Source organism: Stomoxys calcitrans, chromosome 2 (genome assembly GCF_963082655.1).
Source record: "Stomoxys calcitrans chromosome 2, idStoCalc2.1, whole genome shotgun sequence".
Lineage (NCBI taxonomy): Eukaryota > Metazoa > Arthropoda > Insecta > Diptera > Muscidae > Stomoxys > Stomoxys calcitrans.
Genome location: NC_081553.1, coordinates 34187244 through 34209495, shown reverse-complemented (window position 1 = coordinate 34209495; position 22252 = coordinate 34187244). Strand labels below are relative to the sequence as shown.

The window sequence follows — 22252 nt, the reverse complement described above, 5'->3', positions numbered from 1 at the left end:
CTTTCCATAACCTTTCTTCTTTAAATTTAGATACAAAAGGCCATGCCAGTCATGTGCACATTAGTAGAGCAATAACCAAAAAAGTGCGAGCTAGCACAGCCACAATTCGAAACGTATACCAATGGATGGATCAGGTAGCTTCATTGCAGTAATATTCCTCAAATTAAAATCATCTCTTCCAACAATATTTCTAAAAAATACCTAAAGTAATCAAAACAAATAACAGGCAAACATAAAAAGTAGCATACAATTTTGATTTTAGCAGATTTGTGTACTCCGAACAGCAGATTTTGGTATTTGATATAGCAGTAAGAAATTTTTGCTAAAAGAGCAGCCCTATGTTTGCTGAAACAGCAGTAATGTCTGCTTTCCCATTTTCAGCAGACAAAAACTGCTGTTTTAGCAAACATTTTTGCTGTTTTGAGTAACAAATTTGGTAGAGTGCAGCAGCTGGCACGGTGTTCGTTTCATGCCCTTTTCTTTGTATTCTTATTCTTATTGTATTCTTTATCACCGCAGGAGGATGTGTCTGTACCAAAGCCATCGGTTTGATGGCATTGATAAAATTTTTAATATCATTCTGGATCCTGAATATCTTAATTCACTCAAACTGTCGTTTGCCATTGCACTGCTATACTATCGGGAATAGAGAGTCTTAACTATTCAATAGTTCAGCTGGCAACCCTAAAAATCTGCTGAAAATTAAGCAAAATTTTTGCTCATGTTTATTGAAAGTATTGTTTGATCGTTTATACAAGGGCGGGTTATTTTCCCGGAAGACACCATCGGTAAGTCCACGTTCACAATTGTGATGAGAGAGGAACCATGTTTGACCTGAACTTCGCCAAGTTTAAACCACTCAGAACCGTTACTTGGTATCTCTAATCCCCAAACTTAGCTTTCAAGGTGTAATTCATACCTTCTATTTCTTCACCTATAGGTTCAAAGTGTCTTGCTAATTATTTTGTGTGGTATATCTCTTACTTTTCTATATTATTTATATTCCTTCCACGTACCGCTTTTCAATGTTGAAAAAGTAAGTTCAATTAGAAAATTGTTAAGTTTTCATTCATGGTATTTCATTTGGTATTCTCAAACTGCTTTAATGACTATCGCAACAAAGTTGACGACATTGTTTATTTATAACACACTTACGAGCACATATGTGTGTGTGTGTGTGTGTGGTCTAATATATAAATACATAGTGGTTTGTTATCATCACCTTCTACATTACATACTCGTATGTACATATTTGTACATTCGCTTTAATGTAAAATTTAACCCCACAAAAATTTATAAAACATTTATTTTATAAGGCAGTGAAATAAGAGTCATAAAGATTGCAAAGTATTGTGTGACTAGAAAAGTACTCAGGACATTTCTAAGGATCTACATCCAAAAAATTAGTCTGCTGATATCAGCATACACTGTCTGCTGATATTAAATAAAAAATTTTAAACTTTTGAATAAATCCATTCAAAATTTTTGAACTTCTAAACGACAGTGGAGGCATTTACTATATATTAATAAAAACAAGTAAAAAGGCGTTAAGTTCAGCCGGGCCGAACTTTCGATACCCAACACCTCAGGTATATATGTAAACCAGCTATCGTCATAATCCAGTGAAAAATGGATAATTTAATTAAATTTTTTTAATTTAACATAGCAGCTTTATCGAAATAGGATTCGATTTGGGCCAAATTCGATACGGATATTGACTGGTCTAATAAGTACAAGTCACATTGTTCAATTTTGTAGAACAAAATATTAGTATTTTTGGTAGCCATATCCAAATATAGACCGATCTGAACCATATACAACACAGATGTCGAAAAGCCTAACATAAGTCACTGTGTCAAATTTGAGCGAAATAGGATTATCAATGTGCCTTTTATGGGCCCAAAACCTTAAATCGAGAGATCGGTTTATATGGCAGCTTTATCCATATCTGAACCGATATGTTCCATATTGCAGAAAGATGCTCTAAATTTCGGCGACATCGGACAATAAATGCGCCCTTTAGGGGCCAAAAACCTTAAATCGAGAGATCGGTCTATATGGCCAAATTGAAGAAGGATGTCGAAGGGCCAAACACAACTAACTGTACTAAATTTTAGCAAAATCAGATAATAAATGCTCCTTTAATGGGCCCAAGACCTTAAATCGAGAGATCGGTCTATATGGCCAAATTGAAGAAGGATGTCGAAGGGCCTAACACAACTCACTGTCTCAAATTTCAGCATAATCGGATAATAAATGTGGCTTTAATGAGCCTAAGACCCTAAATCGTCCGATCGGTCCATATGGAGGCTACATCAAGATATAGTCCGATGTAACCCATCTTCGAACTTAACCTGCTTATGGACAAAAAAATAATCTGTGCAAAGTTTCAGCTCAATACCTCTATTTTTAGAGACTGTAGCTTGATTTCAACAGACAGACGGACGGACATGGCTAGATCGTCTTAGATTTTTACGCTGATCAAGAATACCTATACTTTATAGGATCCGAAATGGATATTTCGATGTGTTGCAAACGGAATAACAAATTTAATATACCCCATCTTTCGGTGGTGGGTATAAAAATTGACAATTTTAGGCTTACATTTGTTTGTTTAAAAGCATAAATATATGAAAGTGGTAGTTATTTTGTCTGCTGTTATTTAAATTCGATCAAAAATTTGCAAATTGTACAAAGTTGAAAAAATTTTGAGGTATATGCGTGTAAAGTTGAGAAACATGATGGAATATAAAATTTTTTGAAATATTTGCGACATTCTTAAGCTTTTTTAAATTTGAAAACAGCAGAAAATGCTTGCTGTTTTATCAGCTTTCTGCTGTTTCAGCAAATATTTTTGCTGTTTTCACTAACAAATTTTTATAAGTGTATGTTTACTTTTTAGTAGAAAAATTGTAAGGACCTACCTAAAAACGCGTTCACAAAATCCACCCCGCTCGTTGGCAATATTTTCAACAACGCCTGTATATGATAATGACACCATTGATGATGAATTGACAACGTCTTTTTTCCATCAGTGTTCTGAAGCTTGTAGAATCAGGTAGAGTTAGAGGACAATGACTATTATCATTATGCCTGCTTCAATTATTATGACTGCAACTGTATTTTACACGTTGTCAATATTTTCAACAACGCCTGTATATAATAATGACACCATTGCTGATGAATTGGCAACGTCTCTTTTCCATCAGTGCTCTGAAGCTTGTAGAATCAGGTAGAGTTAAAGGACAATGACTATTATCATTATGTCTGCTGCAATTATTATGACTGCTACTGTATTTTACTTCACTAATCTACTGTTTCTGCTCTTGAATATAGTTCTCTTTCAAACATCAACTAACTTTTCTCTTTGAGTGTTCCTTCAAACATACGAGTAAAATTGTAAGTAGCTACAACTAATTTTACTATCGATTTTCTACTTGAAATAAAGTGAAATAAATGTCGTTACACTTTTGAAACAATACGCCCTTCGAATTAGTGGAAAATATCTCAGATTGAGCTAATGTCATCAGACCTTACATTCAAATTCATATAAACATTGTGGTTTTATATTGGAGTCCTAAAACCAAAACAATATTCGGGTGAATAAGTGATAAAATTGTGTTGAGGTGCTGGTGGTGTTTTGTTTTTTTGAATACCCGCATTTTGTTACAAAGTGAATGAACTTTTGTGAAAGCACACATGCATGCAGTGATTGTTTTTCTTTTTTTTTGGCAGCTTGTCTGTATTTGTAAATTATCTTTAAATGTTTGCGCCTAATTTTATAAATTAAAAGTTCAGTGACGATATGTTGTTGTTATGCGAATGATTGTCTTCGATGCTAATGAGAGAATGAACATTTCAAATTACATTGACATTGAAATTTTGTTGGCTAAAAAACGCTTTTTTCGTCTTTGCCTACTTATTTGCCCGCATACGATTGTATGTGTTGCTATTAAAGACTTCCGAACGTACTTCCTTTTGCTTTCGGTTGTCATTACAACATATTTTTTAGTTGCACAGTGGGGTCTTTAAGATCAAGGATTTTTTTTGTTTCTATGTAAAACATTTTCTGGGGAAATGCTGCTTTGTTGTTTGGTTAACAAGGCGTCTAGGGTTCCATTGTATGCCAGAATACCATTATCATAAAGCTCATGCGCTGTTTGCTGAAGTTGAGTAGTTACAGAACTACCGTAAGCTCTAGTGCATGTATGTGTGTCGTGTACTAAAACATGTATGCAAAAATTTTTACTTTCTAATTCGTTCGCATACCAGTAGCAGAGAGCGGGAGAGTGCGTGAGAGCGAGCAAATTGTTGAGAGTTCGGTAATTGAGAGTTTGTAAATTTTTAGTGGAGATTTTTTTCCCAGCAAAAATTAGCAGTATCGAACAGCTGTTTTATGAAAACCAACTGTTCAATTCAAATAAACAGTAAAGAGAGAAAGAAGAAGAGAAGTGACCTAGTGAAGGAATGTCGGGAAAGAAGAAAATTATACCAAAACATCTGCTGAGACTGTCGTTGGACCCATTACAATTACTTCTCCTCTAATTTAAGAATGTCTCACAACGGACCTTTTTATGCCATTTAGATGCCACTATGAACGGTTTGATTTTGACTGGATTTACGCCTCTTAGTTTCTCTAGTGCCTGAAAGAAGTAAGATCAAAGTACCCAGATAAAGGGTACTTCAACCTTACGACATAAAGCCGGGCTTTGGCAAAGGAAATTAGATCTATGTTTCAGGGATTTTGTAAATAGCACGGAATTCCTGGCTTAAATTTTCTTTTTCGAGGTAAATGCAAATTTTGCCCATGAACATTCCATTAAGGAACAGGGGCAAACTTTTTATTATTTAGAGCTCACCGCTTTTTTTCCAGCGATGAAAGCATCTTTGCTACCGACACTAAGAAAATATTTTTTCCTACTCTAGCAAGAATGTGTGCCTACACAGAGACAAGTAATCGTTCTCACGTAACCTCACCATCTACTGCTGTCAAACACCTTAAATCTAGAACTCGCGTCAGTGATAGCCTTCAGTGATGCCTGACTGTAGCTGAATATACAGATGTTCTTTCGTCTGATATCCATAGCTTGAATAATCTCCGCTGCACTTGCAATTGCATAAACTGCCAAAACTGCCTCTAGCACAACATTGACCTAATGACAACTATACGTCAGCACTGGCCGTACAATCAATACATCATTCTAGGTTTCATACCCCATCTATTCACCATCTGCGAGTTTCTGACACGAGTACGAAACGCAAGCGTTTTACTCCTAGATTTAATTTTAAGTTTTCAAATTTAATTTAAGTTTAATTTACTATCCAAAACTATACCAAAGAATTTGGCTGATCCTGATAAATTCAAACCTACACCCTGCAGAGAGATTAACCTAAACTCGGGAATTCTCTCATTCGGTAAAAACGATATTAACTCCGTATTCTTAGGGGCCAACGCCTGGGTTCGACTCATGGTGAGAGCATCAGACAAAAATTTTCATCGGTGGTTATACCCTCCTAATGCTGGCCACATTTGTGAGGTACTATGCCATGTTAAAACTTCTCCCCAAAGAGGAGTCGTACTGCGGCACGCCGTTAGGACTCGGCTATAAAAAGGAGGCCCCTTATCATTGAGCTTATAATTTAAATCGGACAACACTTAGTGATATATCAGAAGTTCCCCAGTTCTTTAGTGGAATGTTCTTGATCAAATTTGCATTCTTGGAGCTAACGCTCATTATAGGATGTTAAATATTCGAGAGCTATGTACGCCCAGTACTTCCAATAGCGTAGACCAAAAACAAAAAACGTTGCCAGAATAACTATGTCATCCGGGTAAGATCATAGCCTGACCCCCTTTGTCGAAAGTTCCTCAAGAATCTGTGTTACCGGATCCATAAGGTCCGCAAAATTAACCCATTATCGGGCTATTTCCTTGTGGCAGCGTTACTTCCCATCTGGACTATGGGTTTGCAATCGAGTAAGTGCCTCTCCAACAAATAAATAGAGTAAAGTGTAGAGAAAACGCCCGTCCTCCATCTGGCTTCCTTAAGTTACTCGTATAAGGGAAAGGCTTGGTCATTTACTTCCGCGATTTTGAGGTATCCTGCATGCGCGATAATTTCTCAATCAATTTGACATAATCCTCCCTTTTGAATCATATTAATTCCTTCTTGTGAATTCTCAAGTTATCTTTAATACCCCGTCTGACATCCTTTCTTCGTGCCCTAAGGTTTCCTTTCCACAACCTCTTGTCCTCATTCTACCTTAGCAGATAATCCGATATTTAAGTTGATGTCATATCAATTTCCTGAACCCAAAATAATTTTTATGTGCCATTTTCACATTACATTAGGTAAGTGGCAGTCCTGTACAAACTCACTTAGACATTTTTAATTCCATTGTGATACCACAGTAGCGACAGACCAAGGCCCCTAGTTGGAATCGAAACCCACAAGCCTAGCACTAGCAATCCGACCACGCTACTTACCGGGGCGCCCAGGTCCATTAGGTAGCGCTCCTAGGATTTCGAAATTTTTCGGGGTTTGGTTTATTCTCTTGTTTTCATCTCTAGCATGCAAGATAATTAATGCTATTCTAATATAGTACTCAACTCCAAACGCTCTATTACAGAGATAATGCTATTCTAAATCCCTACTCTTCATTACCGTTACCTTTGGTTGTAAGACAGTGTATAATGCTACTCTAACTCAGTGCTCCTTCAACTATTGTATGTTTTATTGTACGAGAATGTTAATGATATTCAAACTACAAGAGGCATATGGAAATTAAGCATTTATAAACGCTGGCCAAATGAGAATCAATATAACAACGTAAAGGTATTATTGTCATTACACACATAATATTCCACGCAGAACTAACACAAACTCTGTTGCAAATGAAATAATATTCTAATTCAGTATTCTTCCAACTACCATATGTTGTATTTCAAGAGAGATAATGCTATTCTATCTCATTATTGTCTTGGTTACTCTTCTACAATATGTTCTGTGTAAGAACTCTGTGCTTTTACAACTATTCTGACATATAGTGTTAATGATATTCAAACTACCAATGGCATATGCAAGCCACCCATTCACACACACGATGGCTGAGTGAGAAGCAACAACAACATAAGGCTATATTAAAAGAAAGCACATATCGAAACATGAGGTGTCATCGATTCTTCTACATCACCCAACACCCTGAGACTATTTACATACATAGACACATATGTATGTAAGCTTTGAGAATCTAAGTGAGTACGAGTTCAAACAACATTTCGTTTGTCACATTGGTTGTGCACTTGGTGGCAATGAGTAGAAAGAACACTTCATATGTTATTCATAGAATTAATCCTTAATGCCGATTATTGATTTAGAAATTCGACCTTTCATTATTTTATACTTGTTAGAATTATAATATCCAGCTTTGCTTACTTTGTAAGTTCTTCAAAAGGCTGTTTACTCACACGATGGAGATTTTATGTTATGCTATAACAAAAAAGTAACATTTACTTGGTTTTCTTTTTTTTATTTTATTGGCCAGCTGACAACTTGAAAGCAATACAAGAAGAAATAACAACAACATCAAGTTCTATTGTTGGTCATTATTGTTGTTATTTTAGTGGTATATATTGCTTCTTTGGTTCTCTTTTGCTTAAAGTGGGGTATTTTGTTGCATGCGCTTTGTCGACATTGTTGTCGGCATCGTATGCCGCCTTTCTTGGTGTGCTTTTCTTTTATTTAATTATTTTGTTATTGTTAATACGTTCATTGACCTTTTTCGGCAATGAACTTAGTTTGCTGAGTTTGACATAATTTCAATGGGAACTTAACAACATATAGCCAGCCAACCGCGCATACATACAAACATACACACACACATATTCAACATGACATGACAGCAATGTGTCCATACCGGGTTATTGTTATGGTCCGTCGTGGCCGGCTATTTGTTACAACGGTATTGCTTAAGCCTAAGTTTTTTTTTTTTAACAAAACTACTTTTTATTTGGCCTACGTTTCTTGTGCGCAGTCATTTTAATGTTTTTATTTTTATTTTTAAAGAAAGGTAACACTAAAAGTGTTCAACAAATTCATGAGAAGACAAGGAAATAATAAATTTTCAAATTTAAACCCAGATTGCCACAATACCCAAATTTTATAGGAATTTTCTGTGAAAATCATTTCCCCCGCAAACCAATTTGGAAGAAATTTTCCATGAAAATCAAATTTTGACGAAATTTTTGTAGAATTTACAAGTTTTCATGAATAGTTTGCATGTAATGAATATCGCTCACAAAGACCTTTGTTGGTACCTTAAGGTATGGTTGTTAATATGTAGAAAATTTTAGATAAATACAAGTAAAAGCGTGCAAAGTTCGGCCGGGCCGAATCTTATATACCCTCCACCATAGATCGCATTTGTCGAGTTCTTTTCCCCGATATCTCTTTTTAGGAAAAAAAAGGATAAAAGAAAACAATATTGGAACTATATCAAGTTATGGTCCGGTTCGGACCATAATTGAATTGAATGTTGGACACCATAGTAGAAGTCTTTGTGTAAAAGTAAGAATTGCGCCCTTTAGGGGCTCAAGAAGTGATCTGTTTATATGGGAGCTGTATCAAGCTATGGACCGATTCGGACCATGTTTGATACGTATGTTGAAGGTCATGGGAGAAGCTGTTGTACAAAATTTCAGCCAAATAGGATAATAATTACGCCCTCTGGAGGCTCAAGAAGTCAAGATCCCAGATCGGTTTATATGTCGGCTATATCAGATTATGGATCGATTTGAACCATATTTGGTACAGTTATTAGAGGTCATAACAAAACACGTCCTGCGAATTTTCAGCCAAAAAGGATAAGGAGTCATAATAAAACTCCTCATTCAAAATTTCATCCAAAAAGGATAAGAATTGTGCCCTCTAGTGGCTAAAGAAGTCAAGATCCAAGATCGGTTTATATAACAGCTATATCAGTTTATAGGCCAATTTGAACCATATTAAGCACAGTTGTTGAAAGTCATTATAAAACTCCTCATGCAAAATTTCAGCCAAATAGGATAATAATTGCGCCCTCTAGTGGCTCAAGCAGTCAAGATCCCAGATCGGTTTATATGGCAGTTATATTAGGTTATGGATTGATTTAAACCATGTTTGGTACAGTTATTAGAGGTCATAACAAAACACGTCATGCGAAATTTCAGCCAAATCGGATAAGAATTGCGCCCTCTAGTGGCTATAGAAGTCAAGATTCCAGATAGGTTTATATGGACATGGCTAGATCGACTTAAAATGTCACGACGATCAAGAATATATATACATTATGAGGTCTTAGACGAATATTTCGAGGAGTTAAACCCATTTTAAGGTTTCATGAAGTTTTGTGAATAAGGCCGTAAATTCCCGGAAAATTTTTTTCTTTTGGGTTGAAAAGAAGGGTTGTTTCTTTTGGGTTGAAAAGAAGGAGGGCACTGGAGAAAAAGTATAGAACCCTTCCCACATAAAATGACGAACCTTTCACCTTGTCGTTGGTATCCAAAGTTAACAACATAATTGCCTAAATGATTTCTCACCTTGTTAGTTAGGTGAGTCTTTCGTAGAATGTGTTGGTGTGTTAGCTCTTTAAGTCTAAATTATTATATAATTTATTTACGCGAATTTTATCATCAAAATTGTGTTGTTGTAGCTGCTGGTTGATGGTTGGCAGGTTATCTGATTAGACGAGCGTTTCCTAATATCTCGGTGTTACCATGCTTATCAACATCATGGGGCTGCCGTTTGGCCCATTTAAGTATTTGTTCTGTTCATTCACTTCATGAGTGGAGGAGTAGCTAATACGTCCGTCCGTCTGTCCCTGTGACTGCCGCGCAAAGACGTTTTGTCCACATCAAGCCAAAGCGAATCAGACCAAACTGCCAATGAAAGAGCAAAGAAAAAAAAAAACTATTTCCCAGTTTAGTTAATAATTTATATCACATGTTTAGCATTAAATTGCTAAATGGCTTTGAAGGTATGTTGTTGATGGCAGCAGTGACTGTTGCCGTAGTTTAGAACGGGCGTAGACCAATATGAGCAAACAGACAGCTATATATTGCTGTTGTTGTTGTTGTCGTCGTCGTCGTAGATGTTTCTTCACATTTGTGTAGATTTTGCAATTTCCTTTTCTTATTTCCATTATTTTGTTCTACTTGTTGTGGATTTGCTGTTGCGTTCCCATTTTTTTTTCTAGGGTTGGTGTTACTTTTTTTTCTCTTACATGTAACCCAATTTTAGTTTTTGTCCATTGTTGTCTATTTCATCCAAGCCATTGTGCAGTGACTTATTTTTGACGTTGAATTTTTTCTTCAGTAACTCTTTAACCATAACGATTTTTTTTTCATTTTCAAAATTTTTCTAGAAATTGTTTCTTCCACACCTACTCCTTCTCCTTCTGCTTCTGCTTCGAAACAACAACAGTCTCTTGAGGTTGTTGAGACTCCAGTGACGTTAAACGCAAGCCAACGATTTCATGAATTATTAGAAAGGTTGAAGACTTGCGCTCTCGCTAAATTTCAAAAATGTAAAAAGTAAGAAAAGTTTGTTCTTAAATATTAGAATAGTTTTGTTCATTTCGTTTTAGAACCTCTAGCACAAACAGAAACAATTTTGTGTACTTTATTACATGTGCTTTTTTAGATTCAAGACACTTTTTGTTTAGTAATCAACAAATGTTGATTTAGCCGTTTTTTATGTTTTTAGTTTACTTTCATTTGCTGATTTCATGAATTTGTTTTTCATTACGAAGTGCGATTTTGGGGGAAAACATTTAAAAGTGTTCTGGAAAAAATTTTAGTTACATTTTCTTCAAAAGCAACATTTTAAAGAATTTTCTTAAAGGCAAAATTTTAATAAAAACCTCAAGGCAACATTTTTATAAACCTTACTAAAGACGAAATTTGCTTTTTTAACAAGTTTTCAAATAAATTTTTTCTGTTGAAAAAATTGTAATGAAATTTCTATCTAAAGAAAAGTTTTCTAAGTTTCATGGAAATTTTGTCTTAAGTTAAAACAAATTTTTCTAAAGACAAGACTTTTTTACTAAAGTTAATTTACATTACACATTTTCTTAAGATAATTTTACTTTAAACATTTTCAAAAGACAAAATTTTCATAATAATTTTTCTAATTGCTTCTAAGGACAAAATTTATACGTCCCTAAAGTTTATGGAAACTTTGTTTGATTTGATATAGTGAAGACAAAAATTTCTACGAAATTTTCTCTAAATACAAAGATATCTGTAAAGATGAAATTCGTAGTTTTTTCTTTAAGCTAAACATATTAAACATTTTTTTTTTTTGTCTTAAAAAATATTGTTTTCTAAAAACAAAAAAACCAAACCAAATTTTTTTAAATATTTTCCCAAAAGAAAAATTTTAAAATATTTTTCTAAAAGAGTTTTTCTAAGAACAATATTTTCTATCAATTCTCTCCTATGTCTCTCAAAATTTCAAGGTCTCGACTCACTCCATTTTGTGTGAAACAAACTAACCGTTTTCTTAATTTTACAGCAACTTTGTCTTTAGAACAATTTTTTCTACAGACAAAATTTCTACGAGATTTCCTCCAAAGATAATTTCATTTCAAATTTTTTTTCCAAAAACAAAATTTTAATATTTATTTTTTTTAAATTCCTATACATTTTCTAAAGTAAAACAAGTAAAAGCGTGCTAAGTTCGGCCGGGCCGACCCTTGGGAAACCACCACCATGGATTCGGTTTATATCAGGTTATAGATCGATTTAGACCGTACTTGGCACAGTTTTTGGAAGTCATAACAGAACACCACATGCAAAATTTCAGTCAAATCGAACAAAAATTGCAGCTTGTAAGGGCTTAAGAAGTCAAATCGAGAGATCGGTTTATATAAAAGCTATATCTAAATCAGAACCGATATTTTTCCCCATTTTTTTCAAAGACAGGAAATTCTATGAAATTTTTCTTCTAAGGAAAGATTTTTTCTGTATTTCATGAAAAATTTGTCTTAAGAAATATATTTGTCTTAGTTATATATAAGGTATATATTCTTGATCGTCATGATATGACGGACGTCGGGTCTGTCGAAAACACACTTACTTTCGAATGAGTAAAGATAGGTGCTTGAAATTTTGCACAAATACGTCTTATTGGTGAAGGTCGGTTGGGATGGTAAATAGGCCAAATCGGTCTATAACCTAATATAGCTGCCATATAAACCGATCTCGCTTGAGCCTTTAGAGGGCGCAATTCTTATCAAATATGGGTAAAATTTTGCACATATCGTATTGGTATGACTTCCAATAATAACACAGAGTATGGTCTAAATCAGTTCATAACCTGATGTAGCTGCCATATACCTTTTAACTTCCGAGCCTCTGCAAATGCAAATTTGCCCATGAACATTCCATGATGAAACTGGGACAAACTGCTCACAAATCAATGAGTGGTGCCCGATTAAATTTTAAACTCAATGATAGAGGACCTCCTTTTTAAAGCCGAGTCCGAACGGAGTGTCGCAGAGCGACACCTCTTTGGGGAGAAGTTTTTACATGGCAAAGTAACTCACAAGTGTCGCCAGCATTAGGAGGGGATAAATACGGCTGAAAATTTTTTTTTCTGATGTACCAGCCAGGATTCGAACCCAGGCTTTCAGCGTCATAGGCGGACATGCTTACCTCTGCGCTACGGTGGCCTTCGGTCGCAATTATTACTCGATTTGACTGACATTTTTGAGGTGGTATTTTTTTATGACTTCTAACAGTCATAACAAGAAGGTTTCATATCGGTTAATATTTTGATGTAGATCATATACATGTATTTGAAAAAGCCATTGAAAGAACTTGATTTTAAAACCCAAAAAAAAGCTTTTTAATCCGAAAACCGCTTTTAAAACCGGAAAATCCGGTTTGGCAAACCAAAATTTTGGTAGTAAATACCAAAAATCTGGTTTTTAAGATAGAAAATCGGGCTTTTGATTACGAAGCTGGTTCATTTAACCGATAAAACGATAAGACGATGTTTTCAAAATGAAATCGTGGGTTTCGCTCTTTTTTTATAAACGGAAAATCTGTTTTAAAGCAAAACAAAAAAAAAAAAACACAACCAAAAACAAGTAAAAAGGCATTAAGTTCGGCCGGGCCGAACTTTGGATATCTAATTGTTAGAAATTTTGCAACAAATTACTCTTTTGGTACAAGACCTTTCGATCTTTACATAATTTTGGCCAAAATGTTTCATTTGAAGTCTCAAAAGGTGTACAAAATTTCATCATACATCTTTAGTTCATATACTCAAACTATTGGTTAAAATTAGTAGTGGGTACACTACGTGGTGTAGTCGGCTCCTCTCGACTTTTGACTTTCTTCACTTGTTATACCCACTATCGAAGGGTGGTAGTAAATAAATTTTGTCATTCCGTTCGTATTGCGCATCGAAACATTCGTTTTCGACCCTATAAAGTGTCCGTCCGTCTGTCCGACTGCCTGTTGAAATCGCGTTACAGTCTTCAAAAATGAAAATTTTCAGCTGAAACATTGCTCCGATTCTTTTTTGTCCACTGGCAGGTTTAGTTCCAGGATGAACTTTATCGGGCTATATAGCCCCCATACAAACCGATTTCCCGAAAGCCCTTCGATACTCTTATGAAATATGTTTAAATGGGACTATATTTAGATATAGCTGCCAGATAGTTAACTATCTCCCGATTTAGAGTCTTAGGCCCTTACAGCCTCAATTATAACCCGATTTCGCTTAAATTTTCCCTAATGAGTTGTGTTAAGATCGCCGATATCCGTACTGAATATGTTCCAAATCGGTCTATAACTCAATATAGCCCCCATATAGACTCATATCCCGATTTTAGGTTTTTGGCGCACAAAATTAGCATTTATTACCCGATTTTGCTGAAATTCGGCATACCCCCAATATTGGTGCCGACTATGATCCAGATCGGACTATATCTTAATATAACCCGCTTTAATTGCTCAATTTAGCTGAAATTTGATATATTGAGCTGTGTTTTGATCTTTGAATACCGTGCAGAATATGGTTTAGATCGGAACATTTTTGGGTGTGTCCCCCATATAGACTGATCTCCCGAATAAAGGTCTTTCTCCCATATTATTACCCGATTTAGCTGAAATTTGGTACAGTGAGTTATGTTAAACCTACACATCCTCCCCGAATATCGCGCAATCAGGATCATATTTGGATACAGCTGACACATATATCGATATCAGTTCCGATTTTAGAACTGATCATATTTCGATATAGCTACTATGGGTTCATAACTTCACCGAATTTTGGCAAAATGTGGTTTTTATTTTTTTCCTTTTTTTTATGAATTTCTTTATTAAATTTTAATTTTTTTTACAAGAATATTTTTATACCCTCCACCATAAGATGGGGGGTATACTAATTTCGTCATTCTGTTTGTAACTACTCGAAATATTCGTCTGAGACCCCATAAAGTATATATATTCTTGATCGTCGTGAAATTTTATGTCGATCTAGCCATGTCCGTCCGTCTGTCCGTCCGTCCGTCCGTCCGTCTGTCTGTCGAAAGCACGCTAACTTCCGAAGGAGTAAAGCTAGCCGCTTGAAATTTTGCACAAATACTTCTTATTAGTGTAGGTCGGTTGGTATTGTAAATGGGCCATATCGGTCCATGTTTTGATATAGCTGCCATATAAACCGATCTTGGGTCTTGACTTCTTGAGCCTCTAGAGTGCGCAATTCTTATCCGATTGGGATGAAATTTTGCACGACGTGTTTTGTTATGACATCCAACAACTGTGATAAGTATGGTTCAAATCGGTCCATAACCTGATATAGCTGCCATATAAACCGATCTTGGGTCTTGACTTCTTGAGCCTCTAGAGTGCGCAATTCTTATCCAATTGGAATGAAATTTTGCACGACGTGTTTTGTTATGACATCCAACAACTGTGCCAAGTATGGTTTAAATCGGTCCATAACCTGATACAGCTGCCATATAAACCGATCTTGGGTCTTGACTTCTTGAGCCTCTAGAGGTCGCAATTCTTATCCGATTGGAATGAAATTATGCACGACGTGTTTTGTTACGATATCCAACAACTGTGCCAAGTATGGTTCAAATCGGTCCATAACCTGATATAGCTGTCATATAAACCGATCTTGGGTCTTGACTTCTTGAGCCTCTAGAGGGCGCAATTATTATCCAATTTGAATGAATTTTGGCACGTAGTATTTTGTTATGATGTCCAACAACTGTGCCAAATATGGTTCAAATCGGTTCATAACCTGATATAGCTGCCATATAAACCGATCTGGGATCTTGACTTCTTGAGCCTCTAGAGGTCGCAATTATTATCCGATTTGCCTGAAATTTTGTACGACGGATTCTCTCATGACCATTAATATACGTGTTTATTATGGTCTGAATCGGTTTATAGCCTGATATAGCTCCCATATAAATCGATCTCTCTATTTAACTTCTTTTCTTATATCCTTTTTTTGCCTAAGAAGAGATGCCGGGAAAAGAACTCGACATATGCGATCCATGGTGGAGGGTATATAAGATTCGGCCCGGCCGAACTTAGCACGCTTTTACTTGTTTTATAAATTATTTCTGAGTGGCTATACATTAACCCATAAAAAACAACATAAAAAATTTCAAAAATCGTACAGCAATAAAAGCTTTTCGTGTATTTGCATATTTGCGTGTACATCGCAACATAATCTTTACGTTTGTTGCTGCGTCCATTCTATTTTGCACAACCTTTCAATTAGTAACAATTAAATATTTATTTGTGGCTCGATATCGCTGAATGCACCCTGCGCCAAAGATCACTCACTCACAGCTCTCGCACATGATGCAGACGCAGTCAGTGGTGGCGCAAGTGGCAACAGTTGGCTTACTTTTATTCGCCTTGTGGCTAGGTTGAATTAGTTTTCACGTTTTTTTTTCTCGTTTTCGTTTTTCATTGAGTTTTGCTTACTTCAAATGTCTTGAGAATAGGCGCAATTTCATTTGGAATCATTGGAAACTGTAACGTGGTGGACAACACAGCAACACAAGGCACTCGAAACATTTTTTTCAAGTGTAGTGGGCTCTGCTCCATGGAAAGCATGAAAATGCTTGGGTGAATCTCATTGGGCCTCTCGTTAAATTATTTTGAATGACCACTTTTATGTGAGTCGATTGGAAGTTTGGCTTTGGATTACAAGCGAATTGCTTTGTACTCAAGCCACTTGGAAACATTGAACTCTGTTACAGAAAATCGTTGGTTTATCTGCGCTATTTCTGTGTTGAACATTGAAACTTACTTCTTCATTACAGTTCTAAGTAGTTGATATCAATAACTAGTCATTGTGAATTTATTCATTCGTTCATATGACTAATAATTGTTTCAAAGAAAAAATAATTTTTTGGGGTCAATTGAGTCATTTAAGAGTAGGTTTGTTTTAGAAAGAACTTGCCGAATGGTTCAAAAATTCTTGCAATAACCACGAGAAATGGGGTATACCTGTATAATACAATTACAATAAAGGCTATTTTGCTAAAAAATACTAAGAAACAAGAAAGATGGAAACAAAAAATTCATATAACTTTGTACTGTAAAAGATTCTAAATAAGAAATTTATAAACTTGATAAAAAATATTGAAAAACAAAATTTTGAGGACATTTTTATAAAAGAAAATTTTGAGGACATTTTTATAAAAGAAAATTTTGAAGACATTTTTATAAAAGAAAATTTTGAGGACATTTTTATAAAAGAAAATTTTGAGGACATTTTTATAAAAGAAAATTTTGAGGACATTTTTATAAAAGAAAATTTTGAAGACATTTTTATAAAAGAAAATTTTGAGGACATTTTTATAAAAGAAAATTTTGAGGACATTTTTATAAAAGAAAATTTTTAGGAAATTTTTATAAAAAAAATTTTGAGGACATTTTTATAAAAAAAAATTTTGAGGACATTTTTATAAAAGAAAATTTTGAGGACATTTTTATAAAAAAAAATTGTTTTAGGACATTTTCTGTAGATAACAAAATTATTGGAAAAACACAACTTCGGCGGCTTCCAGGGGCTGAAGAAGTCAAATCGAGAGACCGATTTGGAACATAATTTGCACACTATGTGTAAAATTTTAGCCAAATCGCATGAAAATTGAAGCTTCCAGGGGCTCAAGAAATCAAATCGGGACATCGGTTTATATGGGAACTATATCAGGTTCTTGACCGATGGAAGTCATAACAGAACACTATGTACGAAATTTCTAAGAAGTCAAATCGGGAGGTCGGTTTATATGGGAGCTATATCCAAATCCGAACCGATATCGCCCATTTACGATCCCCAATGGCCTACGTAAATATTGAGTGTCTGTACAAAATTTGAGGCGGCTAGCTTTACTCGTTCGACATCTATCGTGATTTCGACAGACGGACGGACGGACATGGAAAATATGTACTTTATGGGATCCTAGATCCATATATCGAGGTGTTACAAACGCAATGACTAGATTAGTACACCCCCATCCTATGTTGTGGGCTAAAACGGTGCCCCAAAACGGCCCATTTTTCAGAGTAAATGGCCCACTGTGACCAACTGAGAAATAGTGGGCTTAAACCGTTTACAGGAAATATAAAAGGGACTACACTATTTCCGAAACTATTCAATATGGAGCCCTAAGTATTAAAGAAACCAACATATTGGGCATTTTTGGCAAAATTTGTTCATTTTTCCATATCATGCCTCATTTTTCAGAGTAAATGGCCAACTGGGCTAAAAGCGTTTACAGGAAATATATTGGGGATTACGATTTTTCTGAATCTATTCAATTTAGAGTCCTAAGTATTAAAGAAACCAAGATATTGGCCAATTTTTGGCAAAATTTTATAATTTTTCCATATGATTCCCTATTTTTCAGAGTAAATGGCCCACTGTGGCCAACTAGTGGGCTAAAACGGTTTACAGGTAAAGCTAAGCGCTTGGAATTTTGGGAAGGACTTTTAATTAGTGTAGGTCGGTTGGAATTTTAAATGACTTCTTTGATTTCTTTAGCTTTTGAAAGTGTGCAATTCTCGTCCGATTTGGCTGTAATTTTGCACGTGGTGTTTTGACATCACTTCCAACATCTTTTCTAAGTATGGTTCAAATCGGTTCATAACCTGATATAACTGCCATATAAACCGATCTTGCTTCTTGACTTCTTCAGCCGAAAGAGGGCTCAATTCTCATCCTATTAGGCTGAAATTTAGCATGAAGTATTTTGTTATGACTTCCAAGCAACATCTGTGCGAAGTATGGTCCAAATCTGTTCAAAACCTGATATAGCTGCCACATTAACCGATCTTGGATCTGGGATCTTGACCTCTTCAGCCGCTAGAGCGCGCAATTCTCATCCTATTAGGCTGAAATTTTGCATGAGATGTTGTGTTATGACTTCCAACAACTGTGCTAAGTGTGGCACAAATCGGTTTAAAACCTGGTATAGCTGCTATATAAACCGATATTGGATCTTGACTTCTTCAACCGCTAGAGGGCGCAATTCTCATCCGATTTGGCTGAAATTTTGCATCAGGTGTTGTGTTATGACTTCTAACAACTGTGCTAAGTGTGGCACAAATCGGTTCAAAACCTGGTATAGCTGCTATATAAACCGATCTTGGATCTTGACCTCTTCAACTGCTAGAGGGCGCAATTCTCATCCGATTTGGTAGAAATTTTGCATGAATCTGTGCTAAGTATGGCACAAATCGATACATAACCTGATATAGCTGCTATATAAACCGATCTTGGATCTTGACTTTTTGAGCCTCTAGAGGGCGCAATTCTCATCCCATTAGGCTGAAATTTTGCATGAGGTGTTGTGTTATGACTTCCAACAACTGTGATAAGTATGTCACAAATCGGTACATAACCTGATATAGCTGCCATATAAACCGATCTTGGATCTTGACCTCTTCAGCTGCTAGAGGGCGCAATTCTCATCCGATTTGTTGAAATTTTGCATGAAGTATTTTGTTACGACTTCCAACAACTGTGCTAAGAGTGGCACAAATCGGTTCAAAACCTGGTATAGCTGCCATATAAACCAATCTTGGATCTTGACTTCTTCAGACGCTAGAGGGCGCAATTCTGATCCATGGTGGAGGGTATATAAGATTCGGCCCAGCTGAACTTAGCACGCTCGACTTGTTTAAGCTTATGCTGATATAAATTGACTTATTATGTGTTAACTTGGTAAGGTTCGACCCAGGCAAACATAGCTGGTTTTGTTGTTGGTGTCTTATTTACTTTCTTCAATTTTGTTGCTCATAGTTTATTAAAAACTAACTTAAAGTAAAGCAATAAAACTTATCTAATTTTTTCTGTTGACAATTTTTTACTTGCAGGTGGTGCCTTTGAGGGTGTTATCGATGATAATGTTTCACCCTTCGGTTATATGAAAGGTGAAGGCATTGATGCCGGTTACGGGGAGCACGATTGGATTTGCCAGAGAGATAAGGAGCGCACAGATAACATTTTCAATACACTAGGACCAGTAGATGGCAAAATTTCAGGTCAAGGTAAGGCAAAAAAAATGCAAAAAAATTTTTTTTAATAAAAATTCTAAAATAAATAATTTTTTTTTTACAGCTGCCAAACAAGAACTTATCAAATCGAAATTACCCAATTCAGTGCTTAGTAAAATCTGGAAACTTTCGGATGTGGATGGTGATGGCTTCCTAGATTCCGATGAATTCGCCTTGGCATTGCATTTAATCAATGTCAAATTGGAGGGCAATGAATTGCCCAATGTGTTGCCTGATCACTTAGTGCCACCCTCAAAACGTTGCTAATGTTTTACACCAAACCAGAGGCGGCGGCCTAAAACAAAAAAATAAGGATAATGAGGGTGTATTGTTGTAGTATCACCTTCCTTACACCTATACCTACTACATCCGCAAACAAAACACATACACACACACACACGCAACTTTTTCATGTTATTTTGTTTTGTCGTTCTTTTTTCATTTTAATGGCATGTATAAATGCACAAATCCTTATGTCGCTCCTTTGAATGAACACAGGCATGCATTTGTTTTCCACCAAGGAGCATAAAAAGAAAGTCGAAACGAAAAGAAACCCTAAAATGCTTTAGCGTTTTATAACACGTTTTTTGTTTGTAAACAAAAAAAAAACACTTTGTCAAATACAAAACTAGGCGAATATTAAAAAAATAATAAAATTATGTAATAGTGTACATAAAATCATAATCCCAATGCCTAGTTGAGGACAATCTTGGATGGATTATGTTGATATATATATATATTTTTTTTTTAAATAATTTTTGTGTTCCTCTTTTAAGAAAGTTTCACTTAGTTTGTGTGCATTTTTAGGGAAAAAACCAATAAAACAATAATTTATAATATTTGAAAAAAAAAAACCAAGAATTATATGCAAAATAGCAACTGTTCAACAGCAAGTTTACAAAACATTTTGAGAATCTTTATTGAAAAAAAAATGATTGTGTGAAAATTTAAATAAAAGTATACAAGTGTAATAAACGTTTGGGCATTTTTTTGTAAAAATAATACTAAAAAATCAAATAATTTACCGTGTAATATTTATTAGTAATTTTTTTTTGTGTGAAGAAAAGTAAATCGCTTGAAGAAGAAGAAAAATAAAAGAAAAAAAATTCAAAATTGTTTTATTTAATATTTATTACAATTAATATTATGGAAAACAAAAACAAGGAACACTCTTCTCGTATAAACATAGTTGAAAACTGCTAATTATTAAATATTATGTAGTATGTGCAATTTATTTTCCCTCCTCCCACACCACCACCTCACTCACTGTTCTATGTTTAAAAAACATTTTTGCAAGATTCTGCTTTCTTTCTCTACTTTTTTTTACACTCAACACCTTTGTCATATCACATTGTTTACTTTGTTTTATTATTCGCTCTATTCTTTCTTATAAATTAATTACTTGAGAGAATGCAGATACAGTTTGATGTATTTTTCTTATATTAATTTTAGTGAAATACTTATTTAAAAAAATTTTATGATCAGCCAGAAATACTATTATAAACAAAACGAATTAAGTGTACTACAATTTTTTCAAAAATATATATTTTTTGTAAAATAAAACATTTATAATGTATAAGGATTTTATTTTGCAACTGGGTTTGGAGTAGAGCTGGCACTATCGATATTTTATTTTTTGCCGAAATATCGATTAAAAATTTTTTTATCGATACTATAGGCAAAGTTAAATTTTTTGCAAAATTGAACACAAATAATCGATCCGACACTGAATGTATCCTATAAGTTACTTTGCACCTGTAGAGGGCGCAATATTCATCCCATTGGGCTAAAATTTTGTACCGTGATTTCTTTCATGACTTCCAATTGATTTTTATACCCACCACCGTAGGAAAGAGGGTATATTCATTTAGTCATTCCGTTTGCATTACATCGAAATATTAATTTCCGAGCCTACAAAGTATATATTGGGTTGCCCAAAAAGTAATTGCGGATTTTTTAAAAGAAAGTAAATGCATTTTTAATAAAACTTAGAATGAACTTTAATCAAATATACTTTTTTCACACTATTTTTCTAAAGCAATCTAAAAGTAACAGCTGATAACTGACAGAATAAAGAATGCAATTACAGAGTCACAAGCTGTGAAAAAATTTGTCAACGCCGACTATATGAAAAATCCGCAATTACTTTTTGGGCAACCCAATATATTTTGGATCGTCGTAAAATTCTAAGACGATTTAACGATGTCCGTCTGTCCGTCCGTCTGTTGTAATCACTCCTTTTAAAATTGAGATATTGAGCTGAAATTTGGCACAAATACGTTTTTTTGATGCACCTGGTTAAGTTCTTGAATGGGCCAAATCGAACCATATTTGGATATAGCTCATATATAGACCGATTTTCCGATAAAGGGTCTAATGCCCATAAAAACGTTTTTTTTTCATCCGATTCTACTGAAATTTGAAACAGTGAGTAGTTTAAGGCTTCCCGACAACTGACCTAAATATGGTTCAGATCTCCCGATAAAGGGTCTGAAGCCCATAAAAGCATTATTTTTTAACCGATCTCGCTAAAATTTGAAACAGAGAGAAGTTTCAGACCTCTCAACTTCGAACCTTAATATGGTTCAGAACGAACTATATTTAGATATAGCTATCATATAGACCGATCTCCCGATAAAGGGTCTGAAAACCATAAAAGCTCTATTTATT

General features: G+C 34.9%; 1 protein-coding gene across 1 annotated transcript in view; it reads left to right on the top strand.

The window, feature by feature from the left end:
- The window catches only part of LOC106087748 (EH domain-containing protein 3), a 59416-nt gene extending 39088 nt beyond the window's left edge, over positions 1-20328 (top strand). Inside the window, exons 2-3 of the mRNA XM_013252890.2 lie at positions 19403-19576; positions 19647-20328. Of these exons, the coding sequence (XP_013108344.1) occupies positions 19403-19576; positions 19647-19849 (377 nt within the window). The 3' untranslated portion in view covers positions 19850-20328. The remainder of the gene's footprint in view (positions 1-19402; positions 19577-19646) is intronic.
- Positions 20329-22252: the final 1924 nt, after the last annotated feature.